Source organism: Oncorhynchus tshawytscha, unplaced genomic scaffold (assembly GCF_018296145.1).
Source record: "Oncorhynchus tshawytscha isolate Ot180627B unplaced genomic scaffold, Otsh_v2.0 Un_contig_246_pilon_pilon, whole genome shotgun sequence".
Taxonomy (NCBI): Eukaryota; Metazoa; Chordata; class Actinopteri; order Salmoniformes; family Salmonidae; genus Oncorhynchus; species Oncorhynchus tshawytscha.
This window is the reverse complement of record NW_024609090.1, coordinates 52,712-77,940: the sequence shown is the minus strand read 5'-3', so window position 1 is coordinate 77,940 and position 25,229 is coordinate 52,712. Positions and strand designations below refer to the sequence as shown.

The window sequence follows — 25,229 nt, the reverse complement described above, 5'->3', positions numbered from 1 at the left end:
GAAAAAAGACCTGACGAGGACAGAAATAGACCAAGGACTGAAACGTTTTAAGAGGGGTAAATCACCGGGGGAGGACGGCCTCCCCTTGGAGTTTTATCTGACCTTTTGGGATGTTTTAGCCGACGAACTTCTGACTGTTTTTACTGACTTCGAACACCTTGACAGACTACCCGACAGTTTTAGAGTGGGGATCGTGACTCTTTTATACAAGAAAAACGACAGGACGGACCTGAAAAACTGGAGACCGATTACCCTTTTAAACTTTGATTGTAAACTTTTTACCAAGGTTTTAACACTCAGAATGTCTTCTGTTTTAGGGGAGGTGATCCACCCGGACCAAACCTGTGCCGTGCCCGGAAGGAAGATCACGGACAGCCTGATACTGATCCGAGATGCCATCTGTTACGCGAGAGACAGAAACATGAGGCTTGTAGTCCTAAATTTAGATTTTGAAAAAGCCTTTGATCGGGTCTCGCACCAGTACCTCTTTAAGGTGCTGCAAAAATGGGTTTCCCGGACAGGTTTTTAGCTTGGGTGGGACTGCTGTACGGGGACATCACCAGCAAAATCCTTGTAAATGGGCATCTGTCAAAAGCAGTGGGAGTACACTGCGGCGTCCGTCAGGGCTGTCCGTTATCTCCTCTTCTGTTCGTGGCCTGTATTGAACCACTGGCACAGGTCTTGAGAAGGGACCAAGGGATCAGTGGGGTGGGTATCCCGGGAGTGGGGGATGACCGCCAAGTGCGTCTTTACATGGACGACGTCAACATTTTATGTACCGACCTTTTATCCGTCGACAGGACTCTGGACAGGACTGACTGGTACGGACGAGCCTCTGGGGCGAGACTGAACAGAGACAAGACAGAGGCCCAATTCTTCGGACCGTGGGCAGACCCAGACTTGACCAGACTACCTCTGACAGTTAAATTGACGGACATAAGGGTACTGGGGGTAAAGTTTGACCGGGGGAGGAGGGAGCGGTAACTGGAGTGGAATCCTGGGGACTGTAAGACAGAGACTGGGTTTTTGGGGACTACGACAGCTGACTTTTGAGGGCAAGGTTTTAATCATTAAAGCAGTGATTTTACCTGTGCTTTTATTAATCAGTTCTGTTTTTATCCCCCTCGAAGGAGTATTTTAGACCTGGAGCGAATGCTTTTTTACTTCCTGTGGGGGGCAGGTGGGAGAGGCTGAGGAGGGAGGTGGTCAAGAGGCCCAGGTCCAAGGGGGAAAGGCTTGCCTGACCTCTACTTGTTCCTGGGCAGCCGCTACACAGCGTTACATCTGACTCTTGCCACCTCCCGGTCAACAACAAGACTCAGGCCCTCGCACGGTTCTGGCTGGGATCTTACCTCAGGACTCTGAGGCTGATCCCAGTCGACCTGCGAGCCCCAGTCTCTTTCCTGCTACCCCCGCCCTACGTCCAGCTCCAGAAGTTTTTAAGACATTTTAAACTGGAAAAAGAAACAGTCACGGTCTTAACAAAACACCGCTCTCTTCTCTCTCTTGTGCAGGATCGGGAACCAGTATGTCCAGTGCGCGGGCTCGCTATAGGTGAGCCCACAACGGTTTGGCGCAACGTGGCCCACCCTGCTCTCCTGAATCGGCATCGGGACCTGTCCTGGATGGTCGCTCACGAGATCCTCCCGGTCAGGGCCGTTATGCACTCACGGGGCATGGCGAGGACATCCGCGTGCCCCCGACCAGGCTGCGGCCAAGAAGAGTCGGTGAGGCACATGCTCTGGGAGTGCAGAGCCGCCAGGGACCTGTGGAAGGAAGCAGGCCCCCTGATCACCTCGTGTCTGCCAGCAGGGGAGGACCTAACACCTCAGCTCGTGCTGTATGGGGTGGGCCGAAGGCCCATTTCATCGAAGACCTTCACCAAGCTCTGGCCCACCCTCACGTGCCTGAAGGAAGCACTGTGGTCCTCCCGTAACCTGCTGGTAGCGAAAAACGTAGAGACCACCCCCAGGCAGTGGCCATGGTAGCCACGGAAGCCCTGGGGTGGTACGAAAGGAAGGGGGCCTCGACCCCAGGCGAAGGGTCCCCCACAACACCCTAGGTCCCGGCGGCCACGGCCTGACAGCGCTGCGGCGCCTAGGGCGATGCGCCTAGGGGAGGGATCTCCTCTGGGCCCTGAAGGACAGGACGATGATCTATTCAGAAGAGCAGGATGAGGTGAGCTTGATAATGACTCACCCCGCTCCTGTACAAGGGACTGAAGACAGCTTTTTAATAAAGTGGCCTTTTAACATGTTTTTCATGTCTTAAAAATGTTTTACCTTTGTTAGATCATTAGTACACATTTTAAATGGCTTTACAGATTTGATGTTTTTACAAGGAAAGTACTTTTATTAATGGTTGTTTTCATTGGTTTTAACAACATGTACTTTTTAACAAATTTAAATGCAACTTTCAAATGCTGTGTTTTATGCCTTGTTGCTGTTTTTATGTGTATAAATGATGTAAAAAATGTATGAGCTTTTTAAAGGAATTGTGCCAATAAAACTTTTCCAAAAGAAAAAATCTGTTCTTATCAGTTTAATATCTGATACGTCCCCCATCGGGGGACTACATATTAAATGGATTTTTCGAACAGGGAGTCGGAAATGGGGCTTGCTCCGTCCGCTCCACGCATCGACCCGGTATTGCAGTACCTCCAGGAACGGTGCACCCCTTTCATTGTAAAGAGAAATCAGACAGAGGAAACAGAGTTGCTTCGTTGGTCTTTATTGTATTTTCACATCGAGCAACTGTTTGAACGTTAAATGACGAGACATAGGCATTGATGCGAGTGACCAGTCTTGTTCAGTACATCACAACACATCCGGGTATCTCAAGCACCCCGGTAAAACACAAGAGTTGCAGTAATGAACATTTACCAACAGATGGCATCACTGTGCCATCTTACACCCATAACATCTTCCATTTAATAAAATAGGACAGGAGGTGTCAATTCACTAACAAAACAAACCTAGTAACAATTTCCAACATTAAACAGTTTAGTATCATTTATTTATTTTTCTCAGGTAACAATAACACATTTTGATATTCTCTTCACTTTTATCTCTGTCTGTCAACAATCCCTGATGGGAAACCTACAGATTGTCTTTTTGGTGGCTGGCCCAGACGCCCGCAGCGTGAAAAGACAGGGGGCTTGTCTGCGAGGACTGCGGGTTCCTGCACAGGCGTGTCACCTGAACGTCTAAGGGGAGAATTGATGGGCGAGGGAGCGGCCGACCTGTGATCCCCTGGCTCTTCGCCCAAAGCCTCAGGCCCCATGTGACTTGCTGGGGTTCTGTCTTTTGTCATGCGACCCCTTTGGCCATCAGGGTTCTGAATAGGTGCTGGCTCAGCAATCCGAAGGTCAACCCTGTTACGACGGTACATTGATCCATTCACTTCGACCAAGTAGGAGCGTGGTGCAACTTTCTGTACACAAGATCCGAGTCTCCAGAGGCCTGTCCGGTCCCCTGGTAGTGGCTTCATTCGCACCGTTTCACCCACCCTGAGCTCAGGTAAGTCTTTTGCTGATTTGTCGTAGATGAACTTGGAGACCTGTCTTCTGTGACGTAGCTTCACCAGCACGTCTGTCACCACACATGGCTCCAGGAGAGTGCTGGCTACTGGCAGAGCTGCTTTTAAGCGCCGTGCCATGAGGCGCTGTGCCGGGCTGCTATCCATGCCTTCTGTCGGGGTATTGCGCCACTGCAGGATTGCTTTCCAGGCATCTTTGCCCTCTCGCAGAGCCTTTTTGCAGAGGTTCTTTGCGATTTTTACTGCGGACTCCGCCTTCCCATTAGCTTTTGGGTGTAGTGACGTGCTCGAATTTCCCATTCTGCAGCAAATTTTCGGAACTCAACTCCGGACAATCGGGGTCCATTGTCTGAAATTACCCTATCTGGCTGGCCATATAGGCAAACTGAGCCTTGCAGCGTTTGATCGTTGTCTCTGCTGAGAGGTCGGGGAGGAGGTCAATCTCCCAAAAGTCTGAGTAATGATCAACTACCAGCAGAAAGTCTTTGCCACTGTGCTGGAAGAGATCTAGACTTACTATCTGCCAGGGGCGCATCGGTAGCTCGTGGGACATCATCGTCTCTCTCTGTTGCTCAATGGCATATTCATTGCAGACTGTGCATTTACTGACATAGTCTTTGATTTCACTCTGCATTCCTGGCTAGTACAGTGTGTCACGTGCTTGTCTGTAACAGGCCTCACCTCCTATGTGACTTGAGTGCACGCGTGCCAACATCTCAGGGCGCAGAGATCGGGAATAACGACTCTCTGACACTTGAATATTACTCCGTTTTGAACACTGAGCTCCTCTTTGACTGGCCAATATCCTCTGACGGCTAAAGCAGTTTCTTCCTTGCAGTCGGGCCAGCCCATCAGAATCACAGACCTCAATGCCTGGAGTTGCCCATCCCTGTCTGTGTGCTCTCTGATTTGTATAAGGTGCTGGTCCGTAACATTGAGGTAGTCAGCCTGGTTGATGTGTTCAACATCCACTTGCTCTGTTTGTAAGCTGCACACTGCGTGTTGTTCATGCATGGAGCGTGTGTGGGTGCCTGATGCAGTAGCCCTGCTGAGCGTGTCACTCACATACATCTCTGGCCCTGGCTTATACACCACCTTGAGGTTGCAGTTTTGTAGGGCCAGTAGCATGCTCTGCAGTCGTTTTGGGGCATTCAGAAGAGGCTTGCTGAATATAGCAATAAGGGGCTTGTGATCTGCCCGTACAGGTAGTGGTGGAAGCATTGGCATGCAAACACAATGCTGAGGCACTCCTTCTCTATCTGGGCATAGTTCTGCTCTGTTGGGGTGAGTGCCCTAGAGGCGAATGCCACAGGCTGGCCCTCCTGCATGAGGCAACAGCCAAGACCATACTGGCTTGAGTCACTCTGAATCGTGACAGGTTTCGACACATTGTAGTATCGCAGTACGGGTGTCTGGGTGACCAGTTGTTTTATTTCCCTCACCGCATGTTTTGGGAGCCAATGCCAGATGGTGTCCTTGTCCATGAGCCTCCTTAGTGGCTCACACACTTCAGAGAGCCGCGGTAGGAATTTGGCCAGGTAGGTGACGAAGCGCTGCACTGCCTTCACGTCAGATGGGTGGGGCATTTCCAAGACAGCCTTCACTTTTTCAGGATCCACCTTCAATCCGGTGGAGGACAAGATGTGCCCATGAAAGCGGACCTCTGGCACTTTAAACTGAAGCTTTTTTATGCTTAGCCTTAGCTTGACCTGTCTGCATCTGACCATCAGGGCCAGCAGCTTGGCGTCATGGTCACATTCTGCCTCCTCATCACTGTCCCCACAGCCCACTACGAGGATGCCATCTGCTATGGGTTCCACGCCACTGAGCCCCATCAACAGCTCATGCTGTTTCCGCTGATACACCTCTGGAGCCACAGAGACACCAAACGGAAGCTTTAACCACCTCTTCCTGCCCCAGGGTGTCCAAAAGGTGGTCATGTAGCTGCTGGGCTCGTCGAGCTTGCACTGCAGGAAGGCATCTCTGGCATCCACGAGCGTGAAGACTCTGGCCTTTGGGAGCTTGTAAAGAACATCCTCCAACGTGGGCATAATGTAATGTGAACGTCGCAGAGCCCGGTTGAGGTGTTTAGGATCAATGCATATCCGTAGCTTGTCTGGTTTCTTGACGATAACCATATTACTTATCCAGTCCGTAGGCTCGGTGACGGATATGATGTGGCCATCTGCTTCGTATTTGTCAAGCTGAGCCTTCGTAGCTGCTTTCAGGCCACTGGTACATTGCGGGGTGCACACTGGACAGGCTGGATTGCTGCGTCCAACTCAAAGTGGACTTCCCCGGGAACCGACTCGACCGGTGCGTTGAAGACATCATGGTACTTGCTTAGGAGTGTCTCCTTGCTCAGGGGCCCAGCCTGGACTGGGTCTATAATGTTAAGATCAGCTGGGATGGTGAAGTTAATAAGCCCAAGGCGCTCGCATGTAGAACCTGACAGTAATGGCTGTTGACTAGCCTCAACTATTTCAAACTCAAGGGTGTATTTCTGGCCACGTAAAACACACTCTGTCACAAACAGGCCTAAAGAGGTCATGAACTGGCCTGAATACAGTTTCAGCTTGGTGCTACTCTGTGAGTTTGTCTCTGGGCGCGAGCCTCCTTTTGTCTTTAAGGCTCATAACGTTGCATGTGGCCCCTGAATCTAGCTGGCATTGCTGTGGTTTATTATTAAGTAGCAGAGTGACAAACCACTTTTGTCCTTTTGCCCTCACACCCCTATGCGCTCGCTAGCATAAACATCCTCTGTGCTGTCGTTCCCTTCATCTGTATTTGTTTCCATGGAGTGCACTTTACCCTCCTTTCTCTTGCTTTTCATGCAGACCCTTGCAAAGTGATTAGCTGTACCACAGGATTTGCATATTTTTCCGTAGGCTGGGCAGTGTTCTTTTCCTCGTCCATGAGAAATGCCACAATATCGGCATGTATTGGGGTTGTCTACTGCAGAGTTGGCTGTAGTATTAGCATTAGCTGTGGCAAAGGGGAATTTCTTTACTGGCTGCCTGAATGTAGCATTGACATTGTCCATATGTTGCCTTTCTAGCTCCATGGACCTTATCCGTATATCAGTAAGCTCTGCTGCACGGCATGTCTCCACTGCCAAGGCCAGCGTCAGGTCACGTTCTTTCAGCAAATGTCTGCGGGTGCCCTCATCAGTTATCCTAAAGTCATGTACTGGTAACATGGACTGTCTCACAAGCAACTGTCTGTATGTATTAGTTTCTCTCAATCACATACAAGCATTTCTTTAAAACAATGTTGTCGATTTTCAAAACAGAGTCCCCAAGACACACAACTTTTGCAAAACAGTAAATGCATTTCGAAAATGTAGTTGTCTTTTAAACACATAAAAACATTCATTAAAAATATATTGTACCGTCAAAATTGCAAAAACATTCATCAAAATAACACAACTGTACGCAAAAATATGAACCCATCTGTACTCATCTCTTGAGTGCAAGAGCAGACAAAACAGAAAGTTAGTCTCTTTTGAAAATCCCAGTAGATCCATAAATGTTCTTTGCAGTCACTAAATCATGATGATCAACTACCGAAAGGTGCAGAATTATGGGCAATTACTCTCCTTTTATGCATATTGCACCAAACTATTTCATACACATCAGATTTGATTCCTGATAACAAATGAAATAAAAAATTGCGTGCACGATTAATTTATCGGTATCATCACAATCCAATTCCATGTATTCAATACATCGGCTGGTTTTCTCATAGTTTTGTAGACTTTCCATTGGCGTACAGAAACACAATCCACAATAGAAATAAGGAAAGCTGGATCCAACGGGGGAACACTACTGATAGGAATGTATTGGCCTCAAGCTGGATCCAACGGGGGAACACTACTGATAGGAATGTATTGGCCTCAAGCTGGATCCAACGGGGAACACTACTGATAGGAATGTATTGGCCTCAAGCTGGATCCAACGGGGAACACTACTGATAGGAATGTATTGGCCTCAAGCTGGATCCAACGGGGGAACACTACTGATAGGAATGTATTGGCCTCAAGCTGGATCCAACGGGGGAACACTACTGATAGGAATGTATTGGCCTCAATCCACACCAAAACATTTGGATTTGGACTAAACTATTGAATGTTAGATAAATCATGTAAAACAATCTGGTTGATGGTTAGCCTGATATACATGATCTATTTCAAATGGAGAACATACAGCTAACTCAACAATAGGGAAACGATGTGTGAGTTTAGCTATTGTCTGCTTCAGATGTATATTGACAAAGGGCACTGATCTATCTTCTCCTCTACAGCCCTCTCTTCTCCTTTCCAGCCCTCTCTCCTTCTATCTTCTCCTCTCCAGCCCTCTCTCCTCCTATCTTCTCCTCTCCTCTGGTCCTATCTTCTCCTCTACAGCCCTCTCTTCTCCTCTCCTCTGGTCCTATCTTCTCCTCTCCAGCCCTCTCTCCTCCTATCTTCTCCTCTCCAGCCCTCTCTCCTCCTATCTTCTCCTCTCCAGCCCTCTCTTCTCCTATCTTCTCCTCTCCGGCCCTCTCTTCTCCTCTCCTCTGGTCCTATCTTCTCCTCTCCAGCCCTCTCTCCTCCTATCTTCTCCTCTCCAGCCCTCTCTTCTCCTCTCCTCTGGCCCTATCTTCTCCTCTACAGCCCTCTCTTCTCCTCTCGTCTGGTCCTATCTTCTCCTCTCCAGCCCTCTCTTCTCCTCTCCTCTGGTCCTATCTTCTCCTCTCCAGCCCTCTTTTATCCTCTCCTCTGGTCCCATCTTCTCCTCTCCAGCCCTCTCTTCTCCTCTCCTCTGGCCCTATCTTCTCCTCTACAGCCCTCTCTTCTCCTCTCCTCTGGTCCTATCTTCTCCTCTCCAGCCCTCTCTCCTCCTCTCCTCTGGTCCTATCTTCTCCTCTCCAGCCCTCTCTTCTCCACTCCTCTCCTCCTATCTTCTCCTCTCCAGCCCTCTCTTCTCCTCTCCTCTGGTCCTATCTTCTCCTCTCCAGCCCTCTCTTCTCCTCTCCTCTCCTCCTATCTTCTCCTCTCCAGCCCCCTCTTCTCCTCTCCTCTGGTCCTATCTTCTCCTCTCCAGCCCTCTCTCCTCCTATCTTCTCCTCTCCTCTGGCCCTATCTTCTCCTCTCCGGCCCTCTCTTCTCCTCTCCTCTGGTCCCATCTTCTCCTCTCCAGCCCTCTCTCCTCCTATCTTCTCCTCTCCAGCCCTCTCTTCTCCTCTCCTCTGGTCCTATCTTCTCCTCTCCAGCCCTCTCCCTCCTCTCCTCTGGTCCTATCTTCTCCTCTCCAGCCCTCTCTTCTCCTCTCCTCTGGTCCTATCTTCTCCTCTCCAGCCCTCTTTATCCTCTCCTCTGGTCCCATCTTCTCCTCTCCAGCCCTCTCTTCTCCTTTCCTCTGGTCCTATCTTCTCCTCTCCAGCCCTCTCTTCTCCTCTCCTCTGGTCCTATCTTCTCCTCTCCAGCCCTCTCTCCTCCTCTCCTCTGGTCCTATCTTCTCCTCTCCAGCCCTCTCTTCACCTCTCCTCTGGTCCTATCTTCTCCTCTCCAGCCCTTTCTTCTCCTCTCGTCTGGTCCTATCTTCTCCTCTCCAGCCCTCTCTTCTCCTCTCGTCTGGACCTATCTTCTCCTCTCCAGGCCTCTCTTCTCCTCTCGTCTGGTCCTATCTTCTCCTCTCCAGCCCTCTCTTCTCCTCTCGTCCTATCTTCTCCTCTCCAGCCCTCTCTTCTCCTCTCCTCTGGTCCTATCTTCTCCTCTCCAGCCCTCTTTTATCCTCTCCTCTGGTCCCATCTTCTCCTCTCCAGCCCTCTCTTCTCCTCTCCTCTGGTCCTATCTTCCCCTCTCCAGCCCTCTCTTCACCTCTCCTCTGGTCCTATCTTCTCCTCTCCAGCCCTTTCTTCTCCTCTCGTCTGGTCCTATCTTCTCCTCTCCAGCCCTCTCTTCTCCTCTCGTCCTATCTTCTCCTCTCCAGCCCTCTCTTCTCCTCTCCTCTGGTCCTATCTTCTCCTCTCCAGCCCTCTTTTATCCTCTCCTCTGGTCCCATCTTCTCCTCTCCAGCACTCTCTTCTCCTCTCCTCTGGTCCTATCTTCCCCTCTCCAGCCCTCTCTTCTCCTCTCCTCTGGTCCTATCTTCTCCTCTCCAGCCCTCTCTCCTCCTCCTATCTTCTCCTCTCCAGCCTTCTCTTCTCTTCTCCTCTCCTCTGGTCCTATCTTCTCCTCTCCAGTCATCTCCCCTCCCCTGCTCTCCAGCCATCTCTTCTCCTTTCCTATCCTCTCATCTCCTCTCCGGGCAATGACATATGTTCTGACTTGCCATTCTTCAATCAAAAGATCCAAAGGCTTTTTTGTGTTTATCATTGACACCGATAAAAATCTGGGGTGTGAACTACGTTTCTATTCAAGTGTTGATCGACATGGTAATGGCTCTATAGTATTGGAGAAAAGTTGAAAAAACTGACCCTCCGTTACATCATAACGTACAGCAAGCATAAAGCAACTATTTTTGTTTTATAATCTCTCTCCACCAGGTGTAGCACTTCTCTCATCGTTTAGAAACAAGAAATGGACAGTATCCCCCCTCTAAAACGCTGTTGACAAACTTTGCTGCCCTGTTTCCAGTTGTCCACATGGCTGGGTGTCACGCCCTGACCGTAGATTGCTTTGTATGTTTCTATTTTTGTTTGGGAATCATACTTAGGCAGCCTGTTTTTTCACCTTAGGTTGTGGGTAGTTGTTTTCTGTTGAGGGTTTGTTTCACCTGTTAGAACTGTTTCGGTTATTCCTTTTGTTATTTTGTATTTAGTGTTCAGTTTCAAATAAATAATATGAACAAGTACCACGCTGCACCTTGGTCCTCATCTTCTTCCTCTGAATGCCGTTACAGAACTACCCACCACCAAAGGACCAAGCAGCGTGGAGAAGAGAACCGTAGATACGAGGGAACACGGCTGGCAAGGAAGCCCGAGAGGCAGCCCCAATCATTTTTTGGGGGGAGGCACACGGGGAGTGTGGCAGAGTCAGGTTGGAGACCTGAGCCCACTCTCCGTGGCGATCATGGGACTGGTCAGGCCCCGGGCTATGGGGTGAAATTGGAGGTGAGCAAAGGAAGCGAAGCCGAGACTGTGAAGGAGTTGATGGGGAGATTGGAGGAGATAGCAATGAGAGAGCTGCTGTGTTGGTGCATGAGGCACGACATCCGCCCAACGGAGCGTGTCCGCGATTTGATGTCACATGAGTCAGCTCTCCATACTTGTCCTGAGGTGCGTGCTGGCCGTCTGGTGAAGACTGTGCCAGCCCCACGCACCAGGCCTCCTGTGCGCCTCCCTAGCCCTGCACGTCCTGTGCCAGCTCGGCGCCACAGCTCTCCAATACGTGCTCTGAGCCCGGTGCTTTACATTCCAGCTACCTGCATCTGCCGGGCTAGGTTTGAGGATCCAGCCAGGACGGAGGGTGCCAGCCCTGCTCTCCAGACCGCCAGTGCGTCTCCTCGGCCAGGATATCCTGCATCGGCTCTGCGCAATGTGTCTCCCGTGTGTCTGCACAGGCCAGTGCGTCATGTGCCTGCGCCCCGCCGGGCTAAAATCACCATCCAGCCAGGACGGGTTGTGCAGGCCCTCAGTTTGAGACCTCCAGTGCGCTTCCACGGCCCGGTCTATCCTGTGCCTCCTCCAAGGACCAGGCTGTCTCTCTGTCTCCTCCCTCCAGGTTCTCCCTCCAGTCCGGGTCTGTCAGAGTCTCCCTCCAGTCCGGAGCTGCCAGAGTCTCCCTCCAGTACGGAGCTGCCAGAGTCACAGCCCCTCAGTCCAGATGCGCCAGAGTCGCAGCCCCCCAATCCAGAGGCGCCAGAGTCGTAGCCCCTCAATCCAGAGGTGCCAGAGTCGCAGCCCCTCAATCCAGAGGCACCAGAGTCGCAGCCCCTCAGTCCGGAGTCGCAGCCCCTCAGTCCGGAGTCGCAGCCCTCAGTCCGGAGTCGCAGCCCCAGTCAGTCCGCCCCTCAGTCCGGAGTCGCAGCCCCAGTCAGTCCGGTCCGGAGTCGCAGCCCAGTCCGGAGTCAGTCCGGAGTCGCAGCCCCTCAGTCTGGAGTCGCAGCCCCTCAGTCCAGAGGCGCCCTTCAGTCCAGGGCATCTACGAGGGCCTTCAGTCCGGGCTCGGCGGTGAGGGTCCCCGCTCTAGAGGCATTACTTAAGTGGGCCGAGCCAAAGGCGGAGCGGAGTCCACATCCCTCACCAGAGCCGCCACCGCGGAGTAATGCCCACCCAGACCCTCCCCTATAGGTTCAGGTTTTGCGGCCGGAGTCCGCACCTTTGGGAAAGGGGGGTCGGGTACTGTCACGCCCTGACCATAGATTGCTTTGTATGTTTCTATTTTTGTTTGGCCAGGGTGTGATTTGGGTGGGCATTCTATGTTTTATGTCTAGGTTTTTGTATTTCTATGTTTCGGCCGGGTATGGTTCTCAATCAGGGACAGCTGTCTTTCGTTGTCTCTGATTGGGAATCATACTTAGGCAGCCTGTTTTGCCACCTTAGGTTGTGGGTAGTTGTTTTCTGTTGAGGGTTTGTTTCACCTGTTAGAACTGTTTCGGTTATTCCTTTTGTTATTTTGTATTTAGTGTTCAGTTTCGAATAAATAATATGAAGACATACCACGCTGCACCTTGGTCCTCACCTTCTTCCTCTGAATGCCGTTACACTGGGAGAATCTATTCAAGTAAGTCAATACATTTCGAAAATGTTTAAAAAACAATGTATTATTAGCTAACTAGCTACAGTGCAGACTAACTCAAATGAGCTGCTAAATGAGCTAGCTAGTTGACTAGCTTGCTATCTAGCCAACTTCACATACTGTATAGATAGCTAAGTGAATTAAATATCACCAGCTACCTAACTTCATATTAGCTAGCTATCTTGATGTATTTATCACTGTAAAAAACAAACTCCAAATGCATTTGTAGGTACCTAGCTAACAGCCATGGAGGAGGGTGAAAGGATAGCAGCCCCAACTGTCAGTAAGAGAGGAGGCTATTCTGGATAGGGCAGGTACTTGTGTAGTTCCAGTCCCTAGAAGTGAGAACGGTGATAATAGTAACATAATATTCAGTGTAGTGTATTTTGACTATAATGAAGTCTGTTTCTTGCGAGGTTAATATTATAATATTTATAATGCATGTATTTATAACACTTGAATAATGAACTTCCTTCAATAAAGCATTTTGCATTCTCTACTGGTTGAAATGATGTCTAATTTGATGAAATACTACAGCTATCCTGTGTTTATCAGATCAATGCAGATGAAGGGCATTAGATGTTGAGATGAACCACTTTTAGACTATTTACAGTACATGACGCATAGGAAGTGGAGTGTACTGTTTTAAAAATTCTATTTCAGCCTTTAACTAGTTAAATCCTGTTTCTAGTCCATTAGTTACAATATGTAACCATTGATGTCCCAGGACCAAGATTGGTAAACACTGTTGAAGTGTATAATTGTAATACATACATGCAGACACATCATCATTCAAAGACTGGAATATGATACTCCTGATATTGTTTATGACTGAAAAATAATCTCAAACACATTCATACCTGAACTGCACCTTTATTTGCCAAGATAGAGTACATGATCAGTGAATATTTGCACCGAGCTGTCTGGCTAAACTACTGGCACACAGCTCAGACACCCATGCATACCCCACAAGACATGCCACAAGAGGTCTCTTCACAGTCCAAGTCCAGAACAGACTATGGGAGGCACACAGTACTACATAGAGCCTTGACTACATGGAACTCTAGATTTAAAAAACAGATTAAAAAAAACACCTTATGGAACAGCGGGGACTGTGAAGCAACACGAACATTGGCACAGACACATGCATAAGTGTGGGTGGGTATCATTTGTGGAACGTTCCAACAGGAATCTGTTCCAAAAACTTTGTGAAGCACAAGGTTGCCAACAAACAATGCAATACAAAGTAGCAAGATCAACATTTTTCGGAATAAACGTGGTGAGTGAAAAACTTGATTAAATAGTCCACTATTTACACCGGTATCTTATTCTGCCACTATACAACATTGTATGTGTTGTTTGTTGGCAACCTTGTTATTTATGAAGTTTTTGGAACAGATTCCTGTTGGAACATTCCAGAAATTATACCCACCCTGGTAGTGGTGGAGTAGGGGCCTGAGGGCACACAGTGTGTTGTAGATATGTGGTAGTGGTGGAGTAGGGGCCTGAGGGCACACAGTGTGTTGTGAAATCTGTGAATGTGTTGTAATGTTTTAAAATTGTATAAACTGCCTTAATTTTGCTGGACCCCAAGAAGAGTAACTGCTGCATTGGCAAACAACCAGAATTGCAATTTCATACTCAACCCATACTCACAACACCCATAAATTGCTAAATTGCTAAAGCCCCCCCTAAAATAGGCCTAGTGACGTCCCTGAAAAGGACAATGACCCAACACACCTCCAGGCTGTGTAAGGGCTATTTGACCAAGAAGGAGAGTGATGGAGGGCTGCATCAGATGACCTGGCCTCCACAATTCCTCGACCTCAACCAAATTGGGATGGTTTGGGATGAGTTGAACTGCAGAGTGAAGGAAATGCAGCCAACAAGTGCTCAGCATATGTGGGAACTCCATCAGGACTGTTTGAAAAGCATTCCAGGTGAAGCTGGTTGAGAGAATGCCAAGAGTGTGCAAAGCTGTCATCAAGGCAAAGGGTGGCTATTTGAAGAATCTCAAATTCAAATTTGTTTAACACTTTTGGTTACTACATGATTCCATATGTGTTATTTATTAGTTCTGATGTCTTCACTATTATTCTACAATGTAGAAAATAGTAAAAATAAAGAAATACCCTTGAATGAGTAGGTGTTCTAAAACTTTTGACCGGTAGTGTCAATGTAAAAAAAATATATATTAATTTGGAAAAATTATTTTGGAGGTTTAGAAAGGAAGGATATAAACCTAAACTTTTTGGGGGTTTGAACCGGTTCAGAACTTTATTTTGCTGGTTGGCACAGTGAAACTGAACAGACCAAATAATGCTTCTGTTCAGAACAAAACGATTGCAAAGTCATTTGGGTTCCCTGCTTCTCACATGGCCCCTCAGCTCTGGAAAACACTGCCTGCACATGTCAAGGAGGCAGCTGACATTTCATTGTTTAAAACACAACTAAAGACCTACCTATTCAAGCTAGCTTTTAATGTTAGATCGGTTAATCTGTTTCAAGTCTATATGTTCTATTAGTAGGTAATGGTTGGTATTGTGATTGTTCCTTCTACTTTTTGATGTATTGTTGATGAATTTAGTTTGTTTTCTACCTCATAGCCAGTGAGTCTGGGAAATGTGCTTTACAAATTAAATATTGTTATTAATCCAGACATTGTCATAACAGCAGGTCTTTAGAGTGTTGAAGTACAGCAGGCTAGAGGTTTACAGAGAGCCTAGTTTATATACGGTTAGGGTTAGCTAGTTTATATACGGTTAGGGTTAGCTAGTTTATATACGGTTAGTGTTAGCTAGTTTATATACGGTTAGGGTTAGTTAGTTTATACACGGTTAGGGTTAGCTAGTTTATATACGGTTAGGGTTAGCTAGTTTATATACGGTTAGTGTTAGCTAGTTTATATACGGTTAGGGTTAGCTAGTTTATATATGGTTAGGGTTAGCTAGTTTATATACGGTTAGGGTTAGCTAGTTTATACACGGTTAGGGTTAGCTAGTTTATATACGGTTAGGGTTAGCTAGTTTATATACGGTTAGGGTTAGCTAGTTTATATACGGTTAGGGTTAGCTAGTTTATATACGGGGTTTGCTAGTTTATATACGGTAAGGGTTTGCTAGTTTATATACGGTTAGGGTTAGCTAGTTTATATACGGTTAGGGTTAGCTAGTTTATATACGGTTAGGGTTAGCTAGTTTATATTTGACTGTGTACTTTTCCTGTTGGGTACTCTTTGGCGTCATGCTTCAGTGTATGTTTTCCATAGCTCAGCTTTTCCTACCCAAACACTCCCCTTCACCCGAGACACTACTGGACTGTTGGAGCAAGGAACACAAGCATTTCGTTACACGCACAATAATATCTGCTAAATATGTTTGTGACCAATAACATTTTATTTTATTTGACCCTCTACCCTAACCCTTCCCTAACCACCCTCCCCTCCACCCTAACTCTCCTCCACCCTAAACCTCACCTTCCATTCCCTCTACCGTAACCCTCCCCACCCTATCCCTCCACCCTAACCCTCACCTTCCATTCTCTCCACCCTTCCCTCCATTTGTATACGACATGTTTACGATATGTGGTGATGTTGATATGCTGGAAGAGCTTTGACAGCTCCTAGCCCTGCCTCTTCTTTCCCTACCCTAGTGTACTGCATAGGGCTCTAGTCCAGTCTAGTGTACTGCATAGGACTCTAGTCCAGTCTAGTGTACTGCATAGGACTCTAGTCCAGTCTAGTGTACTGCATAGGGCTCTAGTCCAGCTCTCAGCCCTGCCTCTTCTTTCCCTACCCTCATGGTTTGACTTTCCAACACCATACCTCCTGTCGTTGCTTATTTATCATTTCAGCTATATTGCTATAGCTTGTTGCCTGAGGCTGGGGAGGGACAGAGATCAGGCTGGGGAGGTGTCAGAGGGAACATGCCTCTAAGGTGGATCAGTGTCATGTGGGTGATCATCCAGGTATGATACATGAGGTAAACATTAAGTTCTGTGCACATGGGGCTGTCTTTTAGCACGCATCATACTGGTGTAGATGGTTTTGTTTCACCGCTATCCTTTGTACCAAATTACTATACTGAACAAAAATTAAAACGCAACTTGTAAATTGTTGGTCTCATGTTTCAGGAGCTGAAATAAAATATACCAGAAATGTCCCATATGCACAAAAAGCTTATTTCTCTCATTTTGTGAACAAATATATGTACCTCCCTTTGCCAATATAATCCATCTGCCTGACAGGTGTGGTATATCAAGAAGCTGATTAAACAGCATGATCAGTACACAGGTGCACCTTGTGCTGGGGAAAATACAAGGCCACTCTGAAATGTGCAGTTTTGTCACACAACACAATGCCACAGATGTCTCAAGTTCTGAGGGAGCGTGTGCATCTGCAGGAATGTCCACCAGAGCTGAATGTTCATTTCTCTACCACAAGCCACCACCAACGTTGTTTTAGAATAATTTGGCAGTAGGTCCAACCGGCCTCGCAACCGCAGGCTACATGTAACCACGCCAGCCCAGGACCTCCACATCTGGCTTCTTCGCCTGCGGTATCGTCAGAGACCAGCCACCCGGACAGCTGATGATACTGGGTTTGCACAACCGAAGAAATTCTGCACAAACTGTCAAACTGTCTCGGGGAAGCTCATCTGCGTACTCGTCGTCTGCACCAGGGTCTTGACCTGACAGCTGTTTGGCGTTATAACCGACTTAAGTGGGCAAATGCTCACCTTTGATGGCCACTGGCACGCTGGTGAAGTGTGATCTCCAAGGATGAATCCCGGTTTCAACTGTACTGGGCAAATTGCAGACAGCGTGTACGGCGTTGTGTGGGTGAGCGGTTTTCTGATGTCAACGTTGTGAACATGGTGGCGGTGGGGTTATGGTATGGGCAGGTATGCTAAGACAACGAACACAACTGCATTTTATCTATGGCAATTCGACTGCGCAGAGATACCGTGACGAGATCCTGAGGCCCATTGTCGTGCCATTCATCCTCCTCCATCACCTCATGTTTCAGCATGATAATGCACGCCACGTGTCGCAAGGATCTGTACACAATTCCTAGAAGCTGAAAATGTCCAGTTATTACGTGGCTTGCATACTCACCAGAAATGTCACCCATTGAGCATGTTTGGGATGCTCTGGGTCGACGTGAACGACAGAATGTTCCAGTTTCTGCCAATATCCAGCAACTTCGCACAGCCATTGAACAGGAGTGGGACAACATTCCACAGACCAGAATCAATCAACTATGAGAAGGAAATGTCTCGCTGCATGAGGCAAATGGTGGTCACACCAGATAATGACTGATTTTCTATTCCACGCCCCTACCTTTTTATTTAAGGGGACCAACAGATGCATGTCTGTATTCCCAGTCATGTGAAATCCATAGATTAGGGCTTAAATGAATTTATTTCAATTGACTGATTTCCTTATGAACTGTAGCTGAGTAAAATTTTCGAAATTGTTGCATTTATATTTTTTGTAAAGTATATAACGTTCACTGCTGCTGCTTACCTGCAGTCTAACACTAACCAACCAGTCTAGGATTCCTTTGTAGTGCAGTTGGTAGAGCATGGTGCTTGTAAATGCCAGAGTAAGGAGTTTGATTCCCAGGTCCACATTCATAATATTTCTGCACGCATGTGTATTTGGATAAAAGCTTCTGCCAAATGTCTTATTATATGAACATTTGTTGTCATTTTATGTGAGTGTGAAAGCACAGAGTTATTTATGTAGAGGTCATGACAGGGACCGACTGATGTTCTTTCAGCCCCGCCTCTTCGCTAGTTGAGGGCATGCGCAGTAGCTATGGCACTCTTCTCGGGGCATGCGCAGTAGCTATGTTCCTCTTCTCGGGGCATGCGCAGTAGCTATGTCCCTCTTCCCGTCGTCAGAGAGAGACCAGCTGGGGCCAAGCGAGAGGACGATGAGGAAAAACTACACTAACTAGAAACCATCGAGATGGATTCAAACACGTTTCTGTGTGCTAAGAGGATGTTTATCCAGTGATGGGTGTCTGACTGAATTGTCCAACAACAAACCAGAGTCTCGGAGAGAAGACTCATCGTCTGGTGATGCCATCGATGGAGGTGATCTCTTACCACACAGCTTTTGACGCTGAATTTGGCACTAACGTTATAATATCCACTTCAAATAATTTATTCCAGTGAGATATTCATAATATATTTAAGATATGATTTGGGTGTTGTTAACAAACGTTTCTATAAGCGTCTCTTTGTAGTTTACATTTCAGCTAGCTATAAAACATAGCTAAGTTAGCTTGGTTGTTGTTCTGGACATGTCTGAGCTAATATTTAGTAATTCACTTCATTATCGACAGTTTATCAGACGTGAAGTGCTCGACTACTGAAAACAGAAAATAACATCGACGTCCTTGCTTTGTTGTGATTTATTGTGGGACTGTCACCTTGCTTACATTAGCCATCGTTGGCTAACTATTAGGTAACTATTAGCTAGCTAACCTCTGACTACATTAACGTTATTTATGCCTGGCTATAACAACCATCTGGCATTTAGTAGCTACACAGCTAGTCACTTCTTTGCCCTGTTACTGGCTTCGTGTTGTTCACAAGATGCATCAACAGGACTTTTCAATAGATTCCTCTGGGTCTAGGAAGATGTCTTTCCACAATAGAAGAGGCAGTAACACCACCGGTAGTGGCGGTGCATCTGGGTCTGCTGCAGGTAGCAGTAATGTAATTCCCACTGATGATTATCAGTCAACTAGCCAGGCTGGGTCCTCCTCCCCTGAGCCGCACCACCACCCCCTGAGCCTTAACCTCCCCCAGTCCGGGTCTCAGGTGAAAAAAAAGAGTGGCTTCCAGATAACTAGCGTGACCCCGGCCCAGGTCTCTGTTAGCACCAACAACAGCATAGCGGACGACACAGAGAGTTATGATGACATGGATGAATCCCACACAGAGGACCTGTCCTCTTCTGAAATGCAGGAAGTGTCCGTACCTCGGGACACCGGCGTCCCTGAGAGGAGCTCCTCGGACGAGACCCTGAACAGCCCCCATGGGGTGGAGACCCCAGGCGCAGTGTCCCCTAACGAACCCCTGAATCCTCACTCCCTACCCCAGGACCCTCTGTGCGAACCCCTGCAGCCTCAGGGCCCTCCACACCCTGGTAACATGGTGAATGGGACTGTGCATCATCTGCAAGAGAATGTGGTGCCAGCAGCCTTTACTGTCTCAGTGGCAGGGGGGAGTTCCTCTGAAATGGCTGGGCCCAACCAGACCCAGATGGGGCATGGTATGGTGGAGAATACCACTGCCCAGTTCTCTGTTACCATCACTGCTGCGCCAGGCATGGATGTGTCATCCATAGTCAGTGATAGTGGTGCCCCTCCCTCTGCGGGCCCAATAATCTTTGACAGTAGTGGAGGCCGGCAAGTGACATCCAGTGGAGTAGGGGCTCTCCCTGGAGTCACAGGGCCCACCAATAGCACTCAGATTGGGATGTCAGTAGCAGTGGCACAGCCTGTGACCTCCAGCACCCAGACACAACAGACTCAGACCCAAGCCACTCCGGGGTCTCGCTTCAGAGTGGTGAAGCTGGACTCTAACTCAGAGCCGTTCCGCAAGGGAAGATGGATGTGTACAGAGTACTATGAGAAGGAGGTTCTACCTGCTGCGCCCACTTCTGACCCAGCCCCTGCACCCAGCGCTGGCGGCCCAGAGAGCCAAGCAGGGAATGGAACTGTGGTGGCCAGTGTTGTCCAATACGGAGGCATAGAGATGGGAGCAGTGGCACCCCAGACCTCGCAGCCATACCAGCACCAGGACTACACCAGTCCTGAGACTGTCCAGAATTCTCTGCAAGCCCACATGGTCCCTCAGGACCCTAACCCTCTCCTGTTGCAGCAGACCAGCATGGTCCCCCATGGTACTCTACCAGCAGCCCCCAGGTGAATGCCCAGGGCGCTCGGAGTCAGGCCATGCCCCAGCAGATGCCCTATGATATGGAGCATGCCCAGACAGGCTACCCCACGCCCCAGTTCCCAGCGGGGCTAGTGTGCCAGACAGGCAGCCGGCCTCCAGACTTCATCCAGCCTACGGCTCCTCTCCAGTCCCAGGTCCTCCCCCCACACCCTGGCTCTCTTGGGGTGTCCATGCCTGGCCCGGCCGCTGTCCCTCAACCCCTTCAGAGTCAGCTCCAGAACCTCCCAGCTCAGCAGCTGCACCCTCACCCCCAGCACCCCTCCGCCCCTTTCGTGACCACACTCCGTGCTGACCTCCAGCCCCTCCTGACTCACGGGGTTCCCCTCAGCCACACCAGCCTGGCCCAAAGCGGGGCTCTGTATGGGGGAAGCATCCCCACCCTAACGGCATCCCAGCTGGAGGATGCCCAAAGGCTGCTGTTCCAACACCAGTCCCTGCTGACGCTGCCCCGGCTGGGGGCTGCAGGAGGGGGCCGCTCCATGGAGAGCATGGGGATGGCTGGAGATGCCAGTGCCTTAGTGGCCGCTGCTGCAAGCCTGAGGACACAGTCTGCAGATGGAGAGGAGGACAGGTAAGGATGGATGGCCTCTGTGTTGGAATTAGAACTGTTGAAGATAGCTGAGGCTATATGACATCAGACTGCTTTAAAGGTCCAATGTAGCTGTTTTTCAGTATGACATCATAGACTGCTTTAAAGGTCTAATGCAACCGTTTCTGGGTAACAATTAAGTAGTCCTACCTTACTGTGATAGTTTTACATTTAAAATGCTATAAAAGAAACAAATAGCTTCTTAGCAAAAGTTTCTGCAATTTCTCAAGCAAGAATTTTGCCAGGACTGACTGGTCTGAGTGGGGAGGGGAAGACAACTGAGAACTAGCTGTTATTGGTAGAGAGGTTTGGAACTCTTTCTTATTATTCTAATATACTAATATACTATATTATACACTAGGCAGGCCAAAACTCCATCCAAAACAGGCTGAAATTTCAGGTGGTCTTTTCAAACAGCTCTTACACTAAAAGGGCATTATCATAATTTTCACAATTTCATAGTATTATTCCAACCTCCTATATCTCACACACACACACACACACACACACGCAGTCAAAAGTTTGGACACCTCATTCCAGAGTTTTTCTTTATTTTTTACTATTGCAGAATAATAGTGAAGACATCAAAACTATGAAATAACACACATAATCATGTAGTAACCAAAAAAGTGTTCAACAAATCAAAATATATTTTAGATTCTTCAAAGTAGCCACCCTTTGCCTTGATGACAGCTTTGCACACTCTTGGCATTCTCTCAACCAGCTTCATGAAGTAGTCACTTGGAATGTGTTTCAATTAACCGGTGTGCCTTGTTAAAAGTTAATTTGTGGATTTTTTTTTCCTTCTTAATGCATTTGATCCATTGACAGTGGCTGCATATCAACTGCAATCATTTCTGGAATCAGTACTGTGATTTTCTCACTCCGTCCCTTATTCCGCTGCTGCGACCAACCGGTTGGGTCTCATGGTGTTTCAGATGGTTCAGCATTGCCTTTGTACTGCCACTGTAGCTTAATTCCACCTCACAAAATTAGTATTTATTTCACCACCTTCTCATTGAACTCGTATTGCCATACAGGACTGGGCTGCTGTCTCTTCCCTGTCTCACTCTCTGACATTTTTCCAACTGTTAACAATGATGATGTGCAGAGTGCTTTATATCCATGCCAAATCATTTGAAAGATGCATATCTCCTAACGTTACAGCATTGTTGCGTGAGGTGTTTGTAATAATAATGTTTGGGACCTGTTAGTGGTAGTGTTGTGATTTAAAATGTTGTTAAAAAAAAACTTTTCGGTTAGGGATTTTTTTCTAAACATTAGTGATCCCAATGTTATTTAAATGTTTACACTACTATTTTGTCTTTCTAATGTGTCAAGTAATTATCTTTTTTGTTTTCTCAAGATTTGGTTGGGTCTAATTGTGTTGCTGTTAGGGTTGTACGTTTTGGGGAATATTCAGAGGTGGAAACTTTCCGTGGGAAGATATGGGAAATCATATTAATACCATTTCAATGTAGATGTTTTTTGCATTGGATATATTTACCATATCATATGGAGACAAACAAACTTATTACCTTATCATAAGTAGACATAATTGCAAATTATTAAATCTTTCCAATAAAAAAAAACAAAAAAACGATTTAGTTATGAATTGAACTTTAATTAAATTAGTTGACTCTTCACACGGGATGATTTCACTGAATAACAAAAGAAAGGGAATATTGAATGATCCATCACATCTCCCAAAAACGTTTTCAACATACATCTGTAAAATGATAGTCTAGGAACTAAAGCTTTGGTTGTCTTCCTCTCAGGCTTCCATGTCTTCTCCCTGGACCTCCAGACTCTGAGGCCTCATCTTCACTGTCACTTTCCAACCTTGTTGAGGATGGCTAGTTGTCAGGCTCTAATAGCATGAAATTTGCCCGGCTGGCCACCAAGTTTTCAACCCTTGTATTGATCAGCCTGTTGCGTGCTTTGATGTGTGTGTTCCCAAACAAGGACCAGTTGCGCTCTGAGGCGGCTGATGTTGGTGGGATTTGGAGGATGATGGAGGCAACAGGGGAAAGAGCCTCAGATCCACAAAGTCCCTTCCACCATGTGGCTGATGAGATATGTTGGCACAACTGCCATATTGCATCTCCATCCCAAATTCCTTGCTTGGTTGTGTACTTTGCCAGACTGCCAAGAACCTTGCCCTCATCCAGGCCAAGGTGGCGAGACACGGTAGTGATGACGCCATAGGCATTGTTGATCTCTGCACCAGACAGGATGCTCTTGTCAGCATACTTGGGGTCCAACACACCTAACCATTTATTTTGCTCTCTTGCAGAGTGTTTCCATTGTTTTTAGTGTCATGATGTCCTTGAGGAGCAGATTCAATGCATGAGCAGCACAGCCAATGGGTGTGATGTGAGGGTTGGACTCCTCCACTTTGGACCAAGCAGCCTTCATGTTCGCAGCATTGTCTGTCACCAGTGCTAATACCTTCTGTGGTCCAAAGTCATTGATGACTGCCTTCAGCTCATCTGCAATGTAGAGACCGGTGTGTCTGTTGTCCCATGTGTCTGTGCTCTTGTAGAATACTGGTTGAGGGGTGGAGATTTTTTATTTATATTTATTTATTTTACCTTTATTTAACCAGGTAGGCAAGTTGAGAACAAGTTCTCATTTACAATTGCGACCTGGCCAAGATAAAGCAAAGCAGTTCGACAGATACAACGACACAGAGTTACACATGGAGTAAAACAAACATACAGTCAATAATACAGTATAAACAAGTCTATATACAATGTGAGAAGGGAGGTAAAGGCAGAAAAGGCCATGGTGGCAAAGTAAATACAATATAGCAAGTAAAACACTGGAATGGTAGTTTTGCAATGGAAGAATGTGCAAAGTAGAAATAAAAATAATGGGGTGCAAAGGAGCAAAATAAATAAATAAATAAAAATTAAATACAGTTGGGAAAGAGGTAGTTGTTTGGGCTAAATTATAGGTGGGCTATGTACAGGTGCAGTAATCTGTGAGCTGCTCTGACAGTTGGTGCTTAAAGCTAGTGAGGGAGATAAGTGTTTCCAGTTTCAGAGATTTTTGTAGTTCGTTCCAGTCATTGGCAGCAGAGAACTGGAAGGAGAGGCGGCCAAAGAAAGAATTGGTTTTGGGGGTGACTAGAGAGATATACCTGCTGGAGCGTGTGCTACAGGTGGGAGATGCTATGGTGACCAGCCAGCTGAGATAAGGGGGACTTTACCTAGCAGGGTCTTGTAGATGACATGGAGCCAGTGGGTTTGGTGACGAGTATGAAGCGAGGGCCAGCCAACGAGAGCGTACAGGTCGCAATGGTGGGTAGTATATGGGGCTTTGGTGACAAAACGGATTGCACTGTGATAGATTGCATCCAATTTGTTGAGTAGGGTATGGGAGGCTATTTTGTAAATGACATCGCCAAAGTCGAGGATTGGTAGGATGGTCAGTTTTACAAGGGTATGTTTGGCAGCATGAGTGAAGGATGCTTTGTTGCGAAATAGGAAGCCGATTCTAGATTTAACTTTGGATTGGAGATGTTTGATATGGGTCTGGAAGGAGAGTTTACAGTCTAACCAGACACCTAAGTATTTGTAGTTGTCCACGTATTCTAAGTCAGAGCCGTCCAGAGTAGTGATGTTGGACAGTCGGTTAGGTGCAGGTAGCGATCGGTTGAAGAGCATGCATTTAGTTTTACTTGTATTTAAGAGCAATTGGAGGCCACGGAAGGAGAGTTGTATGGCATTGAAGCTTGCCTGGAGGGTTGTTAACACAGTGTCCAAAGAAGGGCCGGAAGTATACAGAATGGTGTCGTCTGCGTAGAGGTGGATCAGAGACTCACCAGCAGCAAGAGTGACCTCATTGATGTATACAGAGAAGAGAGTCGGTCCAAGAATTGAACCCTGTGGCACCCCCATAGAGACTGCCAGAGGTCCGGACAGCAGACCCTCCGATTTGACACACTGAACTCTATCAGAGAAGTAGTTGGTGAACCAGGCGAGGCAATCATTTGAGAAACCAAGGCTGTTGAGTCTGCCGATGAGGATGTGGTGATTGACAGAGTCGAAAGCCTTGGCCAGATCAATGAATACGGCTGCACAGTAATGTTTCTTATCGATGGCGGTTACGATATCGTTTAGGACCTTGAGTGTGGCTGAGGTGCACCCATGACCAGCTCTGAAACCAGATTGCATAGCAGAGAAGGTATGGTGAGATTCGAAATGGTCGGTAATCTGTTTGTTGACTTGGCTTTCGAAGACCTTAGAAAGGCACGGTAGGATAGATATAGGTCTGTAGCAGTTTGGGTCAAGAGTGTCCCCCCCTTTAAAGAGGGGGATGACCGCAGCTGCTTTCCAATCTTTGGGAATCTCAGACAACAAGAAGGAGAGGTTGAACAGGCTAGTAATAGGGGTGGCAA

General features: G+C 47.5%; 2 protein-coding genes and 1 pseudogene across 2 annotated transcripts in view; all 3 read left to right on the top strand.

Moving 5' to 3' along the window:
* The first annotated feature begins 2,504 nt into the window (after positions 1-2,504).
* Positions 2,505-2,679, top strand: LOC121844258 (annotated as a pseudogene).
* A 15,460-nt stretch (positions 2,680-18,139) lies between these two features.
* LOC121844256 (TSC22 domain family protein 1-like) lies at positions 18,140-20,205 on the top strand. Its single transcript, XM_042314174.1, has one exon. It carries the CDS (start codon positions 18,865-18,867, stop codon positions 20,203-20,205), a length of 1,341 nt encoding a protein of 446 aa, XP_042170108.1. The 5' UTR covers positions 18,140-18,864.
* LOC112240278 (TSC22 domain family protein 1-like) overlaps positions 20,197-25,229 on the top strand; it is a 27,958-nt gene continuing 22,925 nt past the window's right edge. Inside the window, exon 1 of the mRNA XM_042314172.1 lies at positions 20,197-20,806. Within this exon, the coding sequence (XP_042170106.1) occupies positions 20,232-20,806 (575 nt within the window). The 5' untranslated portion in view covers positions 20,197-20,231. The remainder of the gene's footprint in view (positions 20,807-25,229) is intronic.

Excerpts from the sequence above, each read along its gene's own strand:
- LOC121844256 (XM_042314174.1), top strand. The coding sequence starts at position 18,865 with ATGCATCAACAGGACTTTTCAATAGATTCCTCTGGGTCTAGGAAGATG.